General features: G+C 42.0%; 1 protein-coding gene across 4 annotated transcripts in view; it reads right to left on the bottom strand.

Annotated features, from left to right (window-relative positions):
* Positions 1–17,512, bottom strand: part of abr (ABR activator of RhoGEF and GTPase) — a 156,416-nt gene that overhangs the window by 5,926 nt on the left and 132,978 nt on the right. For 3 of the 4 annotated variants that reach the window (XM_088616395.1, XM_088616397.1, XM_088616398.1), the window contains exons 17-21: positions 4,106–4,165; positions 3,514–3,623; positions 2,857–2,996; positions 2,047–2,181; positions 1,419–1,524 (exon numbers count right to left, since the gene is read on the bottom strand). In XM_088616395.1, coding sequence (XP_088472521.1) covers positions 1,419–1,524; positions 2,047–2,181; positions 2,857–2,996; positions 3,514–3,623; positions 4,106–4,165 — 551 coding nt within the window. Of the gene's footprint in view, positions 1–1,418; positions 1,525–2,046; positions 2,182–2,856; positions 2,997–3,513; positions 3,624–4,105; positions 4,166–12,300; positions 12,464–17,512 lie in introns of those variants that run through there. The other variant, XM_088616396.1, reaches the window with a different exon arrangement.

Below are 17,512 nucleotides of genomic sequence, written 5' to 3'. Positions count from 1 at the left end.
GGTACAGTCTAAATTCACGACACGCTAATTTTTTTTTTCCCCCACTCAAAACAAACCACTGGAAAATACTATGATGGAAATATGAAAGGGAATCAAAATGTCGTGGACAAATAAAGAACCACCATCCTGTCTGATACCATCACCTCTCAGCTTTACTTTATCCATACAAGCTGTTGTCAGGGCTGTACTGTACACAGGATCAGGACAGGAATGTGTAGACTGTGATGAAACTGTGGGGTTCTTTCTAACGTTAATAATTTAGCCTTTCTTTTATTTAATGTTTTGAAATGCAATTGGCATTCTGGCATTCACAAGCATTACAACTGTTAATTTTGTACTCCATCAGCAATGGCATGAGCCCTGTGCCTTTTATTTCATCCCAACATGCCTACACTTAGGCTGTAATAAAGTGGTAAAATATGTTGCTTAGTGAAAGGTAATCATTTCAGACAGAAGAAGATAAATCCACAATTTGTTGCTAATCTTTGCCACAACAGTACAGCAAAGTGTGCTCGGGATCAATTAACATGTGAAAGTTACCCCCCCTCCCCCAGTAACACTAACTTGTATTTTAGGATACTTGTTCTGCACTGTAGCCCCCTGGTGCTGCTCCAGAGAAGCAGACGTGGGAGCACACTAGCAGATCAGCAGGCTGTGTAAGCTAATGGCTTTTCCATCTACAGTCACTCAGTTTTTCCAGTGCAATGCCTTTTGCAAACACTCCAAGGGCCAAAACAGAAGGACGTGCCTTTAAAATTACAGGCAGAAATATCTTAATAGCCCGAAGAAGGCTCCACAGCCGAAACTTTGTGCTTCTCTTCTTCTCTCTTCAGCACGGAATAAACCTTTTACTTGTTCCTTTGCAGCCTACGCATCCTGACGCAGCTCCCTACTTAAATATTTTAAAAGCCTCTATTACAGATTTCTTCTTCATCTAAATTGCAACAAGAAATCTTTGGTTCGGCTACGGCAAACTTTATGGCAATATTGTCTGATCTCTGTAACCTCATGAAGTAGTCAGCCCTCTATAGCTCTTATGAGTCTGCTCTTATGAATTTTAGGCAAATTACTCAGTACAGCATGTCTGACACTGAGACAGGGAACCTTGTGATAGCAGGGGCTTTTGTGTGTGTGTCTGAGTCAGTGAAAGAGGTCCACTGGTGCAGAAATGTAGCTTGAAGTCCTTTAGACTTGAGCACAGATTAAACTGATTTAACGGTTGCAACTGGGCAGTAATCTTCACAATCTCCACGAAACACAAACAACGGCGTAAATTCCACAGGAAGTTGAGGTCTGAGAGTCACATAAAGCACAGCAGATCTCACAGCAGACGCTGATGTCACTGTAATGTGCTCCTCTAAAGAAACCCAACTAAAGAGATAGATCTCTGGTTTCCAGGGTGCCCAGCTGCTCCTTACCTCTTGAGGTGCTCCAGCAGGGTCAGGAAGGTGATGAGGTTGGGGTCGGGGAGGGATCGCAGGAGGTGCATCATGCAGTTCTCCTTGGCGGCCGGGTCGGACAGAGCTGTGCGGACGGACACAGGCAGGGGTTATTCACGAGCCCCGGCGCTTGGCTCACACTCTTCCGTGATCTCTGGCTTTCATACTCGCGCCCCCCTCGCCCACGTTCCGTTCTGGCAACCTCCCGGCATCTGGAATGCCCCCACTTCTTCCCAGAGCCGAAACGGCCAACCCTGCGTGCTCTGGGGAATCAATGCCAGTTCACACAGGACATTTCTCATGCTGCGCGATGCCTTAGGGTGTTACCCCAGCGTCCTGGCCAGATTTCCCCCTGGCCTTTACCAATCATGGCCTCCTTATAATCCCCCTCTCTGAACTGGCTTCATCACTCTGCTCTCCTCCCCACTGAGAGCTGGTGTGTGGGGAGCGTTCTAGCACACTTTAGCTGCTGTGACATCATCCAGGTGGGGGCTGCACACTGGTGGTGGTGGAGGGGATCCCCATTACCTGTAAAGCGCTTTCACTAGAGTGGCCAGAAATACACTATGCCCAGTAAGTGCGGTGCAGTCAGCTGTGCATACTGTACCTATTCCTTCCATGAAAGCCAGGTAGAGTCTGTCTGTGAGCAGTGGCTCTGGCAGCTCCCGGAAGTACAGTTTCAAAGTTCCAGCTATGGCGTTGATGTCCATATCACTCAGCATCACCAGGATGTCTTTGGTATCTAAGGGAAGAGTTACATGCATTAATGCACAGTTCTGCACAGGGAAACGTGGATTAATAACATGGAGCTCCTTTCAATCGATGCGTCACTGCCAGACTGACTCCCTTAATTGCTTTTACCAGTCTTGTTGGTGACATTGCAAGACCTTATAAAAGCCTTTTATAACCCTGCTCACTGGCAAGAAAGGCTACACGGTGAGTCACTTTTGCTCAGTTTTTTTAATGCATTTCTAAAAGCAAATTCTACCTCCGCGTACAGCATAGGAGTAAAAGATGGATACCGAAGGAAAAAAGCCAATGCATCACACCAGCTTAGAAAATCTATTTGTCTCAATCTCCCGGGCGTGTGGAGTCCGTGACTGCTTGCCCTTTTCCGCCCCCCAAAAAAACAGATTTGACTCTGTGAGAATGGCATCACCCTCTGCAGCTGACAGATGCCATCATCGGTAACCATCATCATTTCCCACAAACCCGTCTTTGCAGAAGGAGGAAGGGTCTTCTGTTAGAGGCCTACCTGACTCTTCCACAAGAAGTACTGGTATAAACTGTAGTATCTGGAAACTGAAGGTAAATAATAGCTTTAACCTTTAAAAGGGAATCATGTGTGGAATGAATCCCCACCGTAATAACCTGGACTGCGACCGGATTCCTAGTTAGATGCGTGATGTTCACTTACTTGTGTCAAATACTGCTTTCAAAGCCTGGATATCTGTTGCCACCCCAGAAATCCTATAGATGCCAACCTCCTCGATTCCCCTCTTCTCCACCTCCTCGATGCACTGGCGCACGATGAAAGGCACCTTCGAGCGCTCCCGTCTGCGGAGAGAGGAAAAACACACAAGATCTTAAATACCTCTTTTTTAAAAAACAGAACCTGAACAATCTGAGAAATGTGCATAGTAAAAAAAGATTGGTCTTGACAGCAAAACCCTTTCTTTAGAACCATTTATACAGTAGGTATAATGCCTTGGACGAATATTCTCTCCCTGAAGATAATTTGGCTTTTTGATTAATTAAAAGGAACATATCTAATTTTTTTTTCAAAAGAACCTTCATATTCAAAACATGCCACTGTTTAATCATAGGCTTCACTGTACTCAAAGGGATACGTAACCTTCTCCTGACCTGTAGTCTTTAGCACCTCATCCCCGTTTATTACTTGTTCATTTAATTTTCCAGGATAATGAGTTCGTTATGCTGCGGTGCAGATCTTCACATATGTAATGCGGCCCTGTGCAAATAACTTACTGAAATGAACACTAAAGTAATATAGGAATTACATAGATAAATAATAAATGAATTCTGTTCTATTTAGAGTATCGGAATGGCTTACTTTGTAACCACGCTGATTTTAACTCCAAACACCCCACTCTGTTTCTTCGATGGCGTTCTCTTCAAACTCAGATCTCGACTTGTAAACTTCATTGAAAACTCCACTTTGATCTGAAGGACAGAGACCGTAGTCACAGGAATACAGGGTTTCATCTTAATATGCAAATGTACATGATAATGTTTCCATGAATTTGTACTTAAAACAGGATTTAATTTATGTAACTTAGCTTCAACTTTATTATGTCGTCTAAATAATCACATTCTAACAGTTATGAAAATAACACCTCTCATTTGAACCTGTTTTGAATTCTGCAAACAAATTACGTTTTTTTAGCTTTTAAGAACACAAACCAGGTAACACCCCAGTACAGGGATTCAAAGTAATGCTATAAATCCTTTATAACCTGTATTTAAGGAGGATTTAGGTATTTAGGCAGTACACATGCCTAAATTTAGGAATTTGGGCAGTATAAAGAAAAATAAATATCTTTAGTTTGCAATGAACTTTAAAATAAAAGGTAGGATTCACTTTCAGACAGTGAAGATCATGACAGCATACTGTAGAGCACTAGGGAACAGGAAACTGTTCCTACCCCATTCATCTCTATCACATCCATGTGCCAGTTCTTGGACTGTACTGTCTGAGGGTCCAGCTGTAAGACAGAAAGAAGAAACTATCAGTTTCCAGTGTTTAATTTCTTTTTCCTTCTAGTATTTTATGTGCATGGAGATGTTAACCGCGCGTGTCATGTTTCTCTGGAAAAGGTCTACCAAAGGACTCATTATTGCAATATTCATAAAATGATTTTTCAGTATTATAAAGATTTTTTAGACAAGACAGACGCATCTCAGTCTCATTCCTTTCACAGACAAACTCACATCTTCAATTACAGGGCTCCTGATGAGAACTGGGCACGTTTAGCAGATCCTTGCATCGCTAGTGTTTAAAACACAAGGGGTTGTGTGATTGTGCAGTGTGGTCCTGTTAAACTGAGCACAGCAAACTAAATTGAGGCTGACTTAAATCAAAAGGTTTCTTTTTTCCCCCTGAAATGGAGTTCGAAGATGAATTTAATGAATACAAAAAGTACTTCAAAATAATATAAACACTTATGCTTGCTATGGATATAACTGGGTGGTAAGTTTTCACACTGAAGAGAAATCAAATCGGTAGACCAACTACCCTCTTGTTCTTCATACCTTCCTAATGTGTCTGTTATTAGAGTAGTTTCTTTAATCACTCAGCTCCAAGGAAAGTAGGTTTTGTTTACCAGGACAAGAATGTTGTTTGTGATCTGTGCCAAAGGTCTCTAAACTAGATGAGTTTTTTTTTTTTATACCAGCACCTGTCCAGATGTCCCATGTCCAAACATCTTAAGTCCTAATTAATGTAGCCTCTGAGCTCCAGCCAAGAAAACCGGGACACTTCAAGATCTTCACTCAAAAAGTAATCTGGGTTATTTTTGCACTTCAGTGTAAAGACGACCCTGATTTCCATCAGAAATGGAATTCCCAGACAAGTCAGGCTATATATAAAATCCCTGGGAACTGGAGATATAACGTTTTTTCTCATTATTAGATTTCCGGGATTCTGACATCTGATAATTTTAACTGCACACTGCCCAGACCTGGTTAAAGTGTCTGTGCCCCCACATTAACGGCCTCCCATTTTAGCAGGGACCTGTGGAATGTTCTGTTTTTCTCAGTAATCTCCACAAGCAGGACTGCTGCACGCTTCAGCTCATTTCCTCCTGGCAGCAAAGATTCTCCATGACAATCGTACGGCCAGCGAATTTGTCGGGAGGGAAACGGAACATGCAGTTCTCCGTGCGTAACCTGGGAGGCCAGATGTTGACGTGAGGGGGAAGACCACACATCTGCATTTCACCCCACATCTGCCCTAGTGAACAGATTTCTGAATTCTGCTGGGAGAGTGCTAACCCACCCTTGAAAATGAAAGACTTACATGAGCAGCAAAACATACTTTCCTCTCCCCACAGTCAAATACAGATTTGCCTGAACCTCAAGTGTTTCTATGGCAACACTGGATCCCCGTTGTAACACAGCACATGCAGTATGTTCATATCATTTCCCTTAAATGATGTAATATACTTCCATCCATTTTCGAACCCCTTTATCCCATATAGGGCCTCTGGGGAGTCAGACCCCATTTTGGCAAGTAAAGGGTTCAACACCCTGGGCAGGACACCAGTCTATCGCAGGGCACACACAGACACACACTCACACCAGGACCAGTCTTCCCTGAAGCCAATTAAGAGTACGTCAAAACCCCAGACAAAACCCACAAGAAAACGGGGAGAATTTTCAAACTCCACGTAGACAGCAGCCCAGGTCCCAGACTGAAGCCAGGGCTCCAGAGTGGTGAGGTGGCACCCCAGTGCCACCGGCTTACCGTCCCTCATAAGGGTACATGAAAGCACAGTTTGGGGGGGGAAGGGGGGAGAAACCCCAAGTCTGTGACCTTAGAAACATCACAACAATGTTTCTGGAGCTCGTAACAGCAGCAAAGGCAGCCAACTGGAGACGCAGATGTATTTTAAGGCCGAGCACTGTTCTAGACAGCTGGGCTAGAGAAGGGTACTAGCATTAAGCCGAAAGCAATGTCTAACTCAGTCCCAAGATAAATGTTAATCCCCTGGCTAAAACAAGAACTCAGGCTAAAGACATCCCCTCCCTTATTAGCTGGGTGATCAGAATATGACATACAGATGAATTATGACCTGTATTAACTGCAATCACCCTTGCAAATGCAATCTTTTAAGACACGGGCTATCGTATTGTTGTTCTACTTCCGTTCGTTCGTTCATTGTAGTATTTCTTCTTTTACTTTGAGGTGCTGCTCGTTTCACCTGTGGTATTGTAAGACTATGGCAGCTGAACTGTGCAGAGAGCTACTAATTCTGTAACAACAGGTCCTATGCAAATGATTGCCCTTGATCCAGTAGAGATCATCTCCAAATCACAACTTCAACAGTTCTGCTGAGGACAAAGGCCCAGCAATCCTTACTCCATGGCTCCGACAATGTTCTAACTACATTACTCCAAATTCACATTCAGAAAAATGATTGAAAATTTAGGTCAAAACGAACAAACCCCACAAATGCAACTTCCATAACTTCTTAGCCCCCTTCAGAGAATTAAATATCCATCCACCTAATAAAACCTGAATTAATATTTTTTTTCTTGCTGGGGTAGTGAATTTAAGTCATGACCACAAACTCCCTATTAAATAGGCATTTCACAATAGTGCTATAATATTTGTTTTAACCACAGTTACTCAGGGTAATACAACAAACAGACAAACAAGAAAAAATGCTTTGATGTTCAAATAGATTATTCCAAAAAGATGTCCAATGTCAATTTCTTCTGATCACAGATGGCAAGTTAAACTAAAAGTGGACATAATGACTGTTCTCGTTATCGGAGTAATTGTGCAAAAGACCAATAAGGATGCTAAGGCATGCAAGTACAGGTATCATTTAGAGCAAACTAGTCACCTGAACGACAGACAAAGGTATCTTTCAGTCAGGATCAAATGAAAAGCACTGAAGCTATGATCTTCTGTCCCTGAAGCCTATCAATCTGTGCTAGTTAAAGAGAAACAGGAGAAACTCAGAATACTCAGAATTTGGACATGCCACTTTAAAATCAACATTTAAATTTGGAAAACAATCCCATGAAGGGCTTGCACTTTCTCTGATGCTCTCCACTGCTCTTCATTTTGCCTAAATTACATCAAAGTTTTGGCTGCACAACAGTCTTATCAGGATGTACAGCCAAAAGGCTGATGTAACAGAATAATATGAATGACTCTCCAGAGGCTATCTGGGAGTGTGCAGGGTTTTCACTGTACTTACTGACCATGCTTTGCTTTTTGCACCACATGGGGATCCTATGAAGCTTCTCCTACTGCCAAACGAACAAACACCTTTGGATCTAACTTAATTATTAACTCCACAGTGGCTCCAGAGAAGACTGGTAACAGGTAGAAGCGGGTTCAATGATTACTTTCCAAATATGTAACATTTTTAACTGTTGCTGCTGGCGAAATTTATTTTAGCATGTCTGCCAGGGACCGAGGGAGGAGAACAAAAACCAGATGAATGCCCCCCCGCTGCCTACTGCAGATCGGAAGCCCATACAGAGCTCACCGAGGTTTCCCAGCCAAGAAAAGCAGCTTGGCCCAAACAGGTCCTATATAGCTCTCTCCCTCACAAAGTGCCTTAACCACCCTGCAGAAATTCCAAGTCCCAGCTGTTGGAGACGGACAGCCTGCTTACTCCTAAGCACTACAAAGTACCTGCAAGAAGATCTGCACATACTGTACCATAGGCAGCTTGGTAAACTGATAAAACTTGGCACAGCATGAATATAGACTTCGCCTATAAGGGCAACAATAGTCTTTACAACACAGCTGTGGGTCATTCAGTGCACTTTGATGGGCTTATGTTACACTAAATTAAAACAGTATATTCAAAGCGCATGTGGCAGCCATTTGCTTTAAAGAGTGGCTCCATTGTCTACATGAAATTAACATAAAAACTAGAATGGAAAATGTCCAAGGAGAACAACAAGCTCCCAGTGACAATTCTACATTGTGTTACAAATCGTTATCTACAGTACCAGCAGCACAAAACAGAGTTCTTTCCTAAATTATTTTTGCTTTATAGTAAGAAAGACACAGACGGGTCAATGAAAGAGCAGGCAGTAACCATGAAGCCTGTGCTGAGGACCTTCCAGCAGTATTAAGGTCTGCCTCAGTGAAACAGGAGAAGGTCCAGAGTTTAAAATGTAAAACAGTATCTTGAGAATGTGCATATGGAATGCATTTGCCATTACGGATCTTACTGATTAAAGAACCCGAGTACAATAAAAGATTCTGAAAGATTAGGGATTAATCAGACTCTGCTGTAGCTTAATCTACATTTCTGAATGAAAATTTAGCTTATTTCTGTTGCAAGGAAGAGTTCAGGGGTTGACAGATTTCTGTCATTAAAATGCACCACATGTACAGATTAGTTTTGAGGCACTTTTTTGGAAACAGTGAGTTTGTCAAAGCTCAAAAGTCTGAAGTGGGATTCTGTTGCAAATGAACTGTAAAACAGGATATGATGGGCAACATAAAAATAATGTGCTGCGACAGGATATTAACCTTAAACAAAAGGCTCCCTTTTTTTTAGATCTATTTCCGGGAAAATGAAATGCATACACAAGGTACCCATTATGTCTATATAAATATGGCACATGTCACAGAAATACAAAAATGAAAAATGCGCTCACATACACCCACACCTGTCAGAAATATTGTTGCAGTAGCGATCACAGTTTTGAAGGCCTTCAGTAGTTCTCTCCCAGTACTCTGAGAAACGGATCTTTTCTGTTTGCTGGAACAACTCAGATATCCAAAAACAGATGTAAGTGATATTTGTGTGATGATCGTGATGTTGCTTCTTGGACATTTTGTCATCCCTTAAAGATAAGACAAACAACACCCCCATCGCAAATTAAGGCCAGGATGTAATGAGCAAATTCGGCAAAACGTTCTCCTTTGACCTTTCACCACACCGCTCTCCTCAGATCTGTTCTCTATTTCGCTCGGGCTTGTGAGTCTGTTCCCCCTGAAGGATGCAGCGCTGACCGCAGGACTCACAGACACTTAGCATGAAGGGTAATATCAGCTGTGTGTGGCCCTTTTGCACACTGAAACAATCAAGCTATTATTCTGGACAGACGTTCCCATTTCTGAATCCGCCAGCAGAGGTGGCTCACTAATTATATTACCATGGAGTCCGCGTGTGGCATCCACCGAACGAAAGAGGTATGATTCTCATTTTCCAGGAAACATCACCTCCGCTACCCCCTTCCCACACTGTTATCTTGCAGTTCTCTTGCAATCCTTGAGTGACCTCCTGGCCGGTGATGTACAGGAATATTTATCTACGCTGGATGCATCACTGCAATTACCAGGCCATTAACGCATTTAGCGGGGAATGCAAGTTTTCTCAAGATGCACTTCTAAGGCATATCTGACTGACATCTTTTTTTTTTTTCCGCCACACAGACTGACATGCTCAGAAAAGGAAGCCGGTTGGGATTTCTAAAGTAAACCAGCTGCCACTGACTGAAAGTCGGCACAACTGAACAGATCCACAGTTCAGCTGTACAGCCTAGTGATGCAGTAAGTCTAGGAGCTACACCAAACAGCCACAGAAACAATCCAAAACCGGGTGACATGTGTCGAGCTAGAAGATAGCATTTCCAAATCTTTCTGATCTCTTCTGAAGACGACGTGCAAGAAAATACAGGTCTGCTGCTGAAATACTGTTTGGATAGTTTGTAAAATGAATGCTGACATTCTGTACATGACGTTTGATGTAACAGTAATAGCAACTGCTTTCCTGCATAAGAATAAGGACACTCGGTTACCAGTTAAGTTATTTTAGTTTCTTTGTTTCCAATATATGCAAACTGTCTAAATTCACATTCTTAAAATGCAATCCTGAAGTCAGCTTTTGTTGTAATCACCTTGAAAGGAAACAGTAGGACTGATTTCCAGTCACTTGCAGTAACAGTGAAAGAGTAGCGAATGCAGGTCAGTGAAGGATGTTATTGCAAATACTTAAAATAAGTATTATGGCTGAAATCCATAATCTTGATTTCTGGCATCTGCCAACGTTTGTTTACGTATATAGAGCATGAGTTTTGCGTGGAAGTGTTTAGCATAATAAGATTTGGTTCAAATCTGATATCTTGCTTAATTGTTAAATGGCTGGCATGTGGGGTTTTAAAAGGCTTCACTCTGGTAACTCAAAGCCAGAGTGATCAAGAGCAGAAAGAATACTACATTTTTTGTTTATGTGCTGCAATATGCTGAGAGATGGAACACAGTGATAACAGTGCTTTAACCTACCTGTGTTGTAAATAACTTCACTAGTCTGGTTTACATCAGGGTACAGTACTGTGGCCTATCCCATTGGAGAACTATAGACTGACAGTCTACGGCGTATCAAAACAAGCCTTTACTTATTGTCTAGGTTAATGAGTAAACAAGATACCTGCCTTTAAAAGGATAACAACATATTAAAAACCCAGATAAAAAAATATAATGAGATTCATAATGAAGTCTATTTTGTATGTAAATAAATACTATGCAATTAAAAAGTATATATATATAATTTCTTGGTGCAGAAAACCGGAACCTTGCAATCATTCACCACCTCCAGACTTGTCCAGAACAGACAGCGCAACCCCCATTTGAAACAGATGAGCAACACAAACAACGCAAGCATGCGAGCGTTCGTGTGCCCCTTCATGTGGAGCGTGAAAGTGGGGGGGTTGGGGGTAAATGCTTGGCCCCCCCCACCACATGCAACTGTGCCGCCAGCACTTACAGCATCATCACCTCTGTGGGTAGAGGTAGACAAGAAACTAAAGAACAGGAAAAATGAGATCACTGCTCAACTCCAAGTACTAAAGCAAGGTCAATCAAACTCCTGACTGGGCTGATTAGCTATGCACATCTCCATGACTGTCTCGTCTTTATGAAGACGTTAACGGGGGATTAAAGTTTGGAATAGCTGGTTTTACTGTATTGATCGCATTGCAATGCGCAGCTCATATCCCAGAGGCGTGCTCCGGGCTCAAGGGCACCGTCCTCAGTCTTACGGACATCAAGCCTACCTTTTGTCAGTTTTGAACGAAAGCTATCTGAATAAATCCACAACCAACCAACAGTAATTCAGTTTGTTTCTGCTTAGTATTTCCTACAGATCTGTTTAAAAGGAAAATTTGCACTTTTTTTACCCCACTATGTTATATATACATTTTTGTGCAAATTCTGAATACAGTATATTCACACACCCTGTATATCCTGTATATACAGGACACCTAGAATTAAGAAAGGAATTAGCAAGCACTATTCACCAAAAACAGCAATCACTAAATTACCGTATATTTCGCAACACCGTGCACAAAATTGTTCAGGGTTTCTTGATCTAAAACACAGGCTACTTAAAACATTTTTCCCTTGCTTTTGATAAACGACCCTTTCCAAACTTTCAGATATGCTGAACCACAATTAACTCATTCTTCTGGCAAAGTATATGCTTTCTGCACCTACTACACCTTAGAGCACAGAAAAGTTTGAAATGTGGCAATCAGTTTCTCAGTTTCAGCCCTGCCGAAGGTCAACCAGGCAATGAGTGCCAGTAATTGCAGTCATTAGCAAGGAATGTTTCATTTAATTATCCCTATAATAACAAACACTACAGCAAAGTAAAGAAAGATGCAGATTATGACAATAAGCATATCGGCAATTATATAAATTTAGAATAAACAGAACAAAAAAATAAAAGCCAGCATCCTGCCTTTTCTTTATTTCTGTCAAGTTGAATGGAATTCCTGAGTAACGTGTTAGTTTTACTGTCAGTTCCCTTGACACCATTACTGATACACTGACTCTCGGCGCCGGCATTGTGCTGCTTTGTTTCGGTGAGAAATAATTTAATAAAAACAAGCTGCAGTTTAAGATATCTACCCACCAAAGGCATCTCACCGACGCCTTGTATCAGCTTCTAAATTAAAGGCAAGCCCAAAAACTCCCTCTGTAAATTAACCTCCGGTCAATAGGTAGTTTTATAAATGCAGCAAATGCCTTGTGCTTCCACCTTGTCAGTGGCACAAAACAGTACACAGCAACTCTCACTTGCAGACAAACACGGAGGGAAACCTTTCAAATAGGTGCTTTTCTGGGGGTAAAATAATAGACCTTTTGTCTGAGGAGTTTGCTCCGCACGCGTCCCCATAGCTTGGCTCCAGTGTTGGACTGTCTCTTGGACTGCGGCTCTCCGATACTGTTCTCCAAACAGCAGCTCTCCAGCCTCTCGCACACAGAGTTCAGATTGCAGTCGGCCACCACAACCTCTGTCATCCTTAGTCAAGAGAAGGAACTGAGTCCAGAAATAAATAAAAAAAAAAAACCTCAAAGGGGACAAATCCCCCAAGAATCTTTTCCAAACACCCCCCACCAAAAAACTCCAGACCGGTGCCCAATGCCTTCAACTTCCACGGAAGAAGTGGAAAAAAAATTAAATGAAAACAAATTTAAATGAAACACTGGCAAACTTCTGTAACACCACTGATGGAGCTGGTAATTACATTCCACTCCTGGAGAACATACTGAGAAAATTGTTTACAATATTTTCCTGTCCTCAAATTTGAGACTCCACGCTGGTCCTTCTCAACATTTTTCGCCGATTCCACACTAGGCTGCCAGCATCTCTTTCTCCCACTCTGACTTCCAGAATGCCAACAGCCAACAGAGACAGAGAGGGGAAGCGAGCAGGAGTGAGCGAGCGAGTCAGTGAGTCAGTGGGAGAGAGAGAGAGAGCTGCTGTCGTCACCCACAAGCCAGAGCCCAGACGCGCTCCCAGATCTGAGCACTCCTCCAGCCCCGCCGCTCTGGTGACTAACACCCCGCGACGCGCTTGTGCGACGCACTAGCGTGAACAGCCCAGCGGCTCAAGGCAGCGCTGCACTGCCTTCACACCTTGAGGGACTGAGGGAGCGAGCGAGCACGAAAAGGAGCAGGAGAGAAAAAAAAACAGAAAAAAGCAGGCATTCCAGAGGCTGACAACCTTTAACCCTTCCATCTCCTGAGTTCTTAAAACCCTTCGTGTACTGCAAGAGGTCTGCTCATATTACATGTATTAAAGAGGGAAAAGGCAGTCTCAGTGGCTGCTGAAGTCAGTCTTTTCCAATCGAAGCTGGGAGCTGTTTTACCTTCAGATTGTACTACAGAGAGGGTTTCCCAGCTTTTAATATTTTTCTGCCGCTGCATGTCAGTTTGATCTGATCTAATTTTCCCTTCACCAGCTTTCCCACAGATGCCCAAGCTTCCGTTTTCCCTCTCTCTATCCTTTCCAACAATTAAAACACAGTTCACCTATTTTCTTCTCATTATGTAAGATTGAGTGGGTTTCTCGCGTGTTGCAGCTCTTTCTACAATGCCTGGAGGTCCCCTGAGACACATGCTAATTGGGTTACAGTACTTCTGCACCGGAGTTAACCCTTCCCCTGCCTTTCCAGCATTGTTTAGCTGGGGAGCTGTATACTGTATAATCGTGCTCTCTGAGGAGGGATTTACTGTATACATACACATATGTTAAAGACAGTTTTGACACTTTATTTGCACAGTCCTTTCAAATTTAAAAGCAGATGATGTAAGGATCGCTCTTCCCAAAGGAGCCTTAACAAATCAGCTGTTCTCGGTAAAATAATCACAAAGGATGCTGCTAACCAACTCTCTGACTGGCTACCGAGACTGCTGAGGGTTTGTATTGATTTCCGCCCAGTAACGGACAATCTGGTACATTGTCCATTTTCGTTCGGTTAGACTGCCCTATCGTATTTGATACATGAGATAACATCTTGTTGAAATCTGCCGAGGAAGGTTGTAGACTTCTTTGCTTCCCATCTACCTCAACAATTTTGGTGCATTTCAGAAGACAAAGCCAATTGTGCACTAACAGGTGTTCTGTTTGGTGTGCCCCAGGTCTCTGTCTTTGGACCCCTTGCTATTTAGTATGTACTGTACATGGTACCTTGTTGTTTGTAAGATGTACAAACTCAGCTTTTAATTCTATGCTGTTACAACAGATCTGGGTGTCATTTCCATCTCAAACTGAACATAGTAGTCCCCGACTGGACAGAACATTCTTGACTGAAACCTAAGCATGAAGAACACTATATATAATAACACATTAGAGCGTGTGATTCTTTACAGGGATTCTAGTGTTTCTTCCTTATAAAGCAATACTTGTTAAAGCATTGCTAACTTTAATCTTGTATTTCCATTTATTTAACACAACTTGTCTCTCAAATTTGTCCATCTTTACCCCATTAATGCTTAACACATACAGTAATACATTAAAGCCACAAAGGGATGTGCAGTATGGTAGATGTTCTTCCAAACTCAAAAAAGTTGGCATCTGTTTCCAATAATTCTGAAAAGGGGACTATAGTATATAACATAAGTGTGATGATTTGGGCTTATGGATTTAATATCTATCAATTATCTCATTTCCAATGGGCTAGAAGGATCAATTCATATCAAAGGAAAGTCATGAACGGCATTATCTGTTCTGAGATTTTTCTGTTCTTTGCGATGATCCAGGTCAGATTTTATTGCAGGGGAGCTAAATCCAGTTTTTCCTATTGCACTACTTGAACTACCTATGAGACTGTGAGATATTCCTGGGCTGGGAGAAAATTCATCTGAACACCTGGGAGGCCACAGATAAGAGAAGGCAATAAATACAAAGTATGAAAGGATCATGCAGTCAGCACTGTATATGTTTGCCTTTGTTGCCAATAAAAGAAAGCTGAACCAGGATACCCATACTCGTTAGCCATTTCTCAGTGCTGTCTTCTTCAGTGAAAGAGTGGGGGCATGGTGGCGAACATTACCGCCTTGCAGCTATAGGGTCCTGGGTTCGATTCTGAACTGTTGACACGTTAAGTTTGATTGGTTACACTGAACTGACCTCTTGTGGGGGGGGGGGGTGTATTCAGCAGGTTTCAATACATTAGGGGATTATTCCTAGTACAATCAGTACAGTTTCAATACATTAGGGGATTATTCCTAGTACAATCAGTACCAGCTATGGAACTCTAACGAGAGAAACTGCTGCAAACAGCTTTGTGATATTCTGCAATTTGACTGGTTAGGATTGTAGACCACTTCTTCAAAGGTCTGTGTCATGGATCATACCCTACAAAAACAGGCATCTAGGATGGTTTATTGTCATTCCTTTTTCTTATTTTCAAAGAGACTTTGACCTTGGGGAAAGAGAGAATGACATTCATTTATTCCAAGTCATGATTAAAGCTCACAGAGAAAGCCACAGAGCACTCTTAACCCAGGATGTACTCGTCTGTAGCATTTCAAGGATTCGGAAAAACACATTCGACGTCAGGGAACTCTTCAAGGACCATCTGCGTTGTTTTTCTTGACAGTTTTCCATTCCCCCCCAAGACATACATATGCACCTCCATGTCCCGGGCGTGCAGGGGGGAGAACAGCACTTCATTAGTGTTGTCAGAAAATGTTTGCCCTTGACGGGCAGTTTAGAAGAGAAACGTCTGGTGGAATTTGCATGTAACGCATGCATACTGTAGATTCACACTATAGTCTGATCCTCAAGCCTCACAAGTATGAAAGCATTTTCATGGAGTATTAACAGCATCTACTGAGCCCGTCCAAATTTAAAATGGCACAGAAGTGACACCTGTTGGTTTTTTACCAGTCACAAAATGTTAAGAAAGACATGTCTGACATGAGATATTGCTGTACCCATGTTTCATTTCACAAAGTATGTATAATATTACCTCTCTGAAATGTACACCACAATAATTTATAATGCAAAATGTTTGTTTTTCCTGGCAGTAAAATGACATAAAAACTCCTTGTTTGGCTCAGTTCCTCTCAAGAACTTGAGCCACATTTCTTGGCTTCGAAGGAATATACTGTATGATCTGGGCAGCATGCTGCAAAAGAGTTATCATTTTTAAACATTAACCATTTTTGGCTGGTGCAAGATTTGTTTAAAATGTAGTTTATATCAACTCTCTCTTTTCATTCATGTAGGTTTAAGCAGGGGTGCGGATGGGTAAAGTGGGCATCAGAGTTATGCTCCATACAGGAACAAAAGAATCAAGCCAGACTGAACACCATCCTTTTTTCCACAGACTGAACACCCCTGCTAAAAACCTGCAGAGACTGGCCAGTTCAATAAGGACTCACGGGAGGAAGAAACTTGATAGCTGCTAATAATTCACATGTACATGATGTTGGGATACTGCAGGACTCTGCTGAAAAGGGTTCACTGTTCTCTTTATGTACAGCACAGGTCTTTGAAGTGCTCCACACTCTGCTGCAGTGCTCTGGATTCTCCTCATTCTCTGAGCATTACAAGCCACCACCCTGACTTACAAAAGCACATGTGTTATTTATTGCAATCCTTTCAAACGCTGTCTCAGGAGAAAGACCCTGCTTCTTTTAAAGTGAGGCATGGGACAAATGAAACCAACTGCAGAAGAAGCTGGGAAAAAATGGTTTTGATTAAAAAAAATGTAAAAGGACTGTATTATAAATGAGGCATTGTTTGTCCGATTTATTGAAAAGGCTGCAACCGTGACAGAGCATGTGACAGCTGCCTGATACACATTGCCAAAGGCCATACGCAGATGGTATAATTCAATTACATTTAATACAGGATCCTTAACTTACGTATATTTTCTTACTTTATCGCTTCTCTACGAGAACGCCAATTTCTTCTGTGCCTCCAGACATCAATACAAAAATACTGAATATCTGTTAACAGCAACCAGGTCTGAAATGAAGACGGGCCTTTCATCTCTGAATAGAGGGTCTAATCTTCAAATGCTGCAGGGTTTCTTCCCATTTTTATTGCTGCTGTGTTTTGTCTAGGGGCAAATCCCTATTTGGAACACTTTACGATTAAGGTTTAGAACAAAAGAAGAAAATGGCTTCATATATCAGCAGCCCTGCATCTTGCCTTTCAAGTTAAATCAAGAACGACCTCATACATCGGTGTGGCAGTTTCAGGCACATCTCTTCTGTGAGGTAAAAAAAACCTCGCAGAGGTGATGTGCGCTTCGGGCTGAGATTATATTACTGTATGTTGCCATGGAAATGATATTTGCTCGCTGATCATGCTCTCAGATTTCAATATAGAGTAAGTTCTCTCTCAGTATTCAGTTATAAAATTAGTATCTAAAAATGCTCATGTTAAATTTGCAATTATTACTTTGAGTTTTGCAAGTTCAAAAGAAGAAATGTATGCCTTTTTTACTGTATCCATACAATTAAATGATGTATGATGACGAGACGCTCAAGAAAATGTAAAAAGTGTAAGAGTAATGACAAGCTGGAACAGAGCTGCCCTGCCAATTGACAG

This window comes from Lepisosteus platostomus, chromosome 22 (assembly GCF_059453375.1).
Source record: "Lepisosteus platostomus isolate fLepPlt1 chromosome 22, fLepPlt1.hap1, whole genome shotgun sequence".
NCBI classification, from domain to species: Eukaryota; Metazoa; Chordata; class Actinopteri; order Semionotiformes; family Lepisosteidae; genus Lepisosteus; species Lepisosteus platostomus.
The sequence above is the reverse complement of the archived record's forward strand: the minus strand, read 5'-3'. Positions and strand labels throughout refer to the sequence as shown.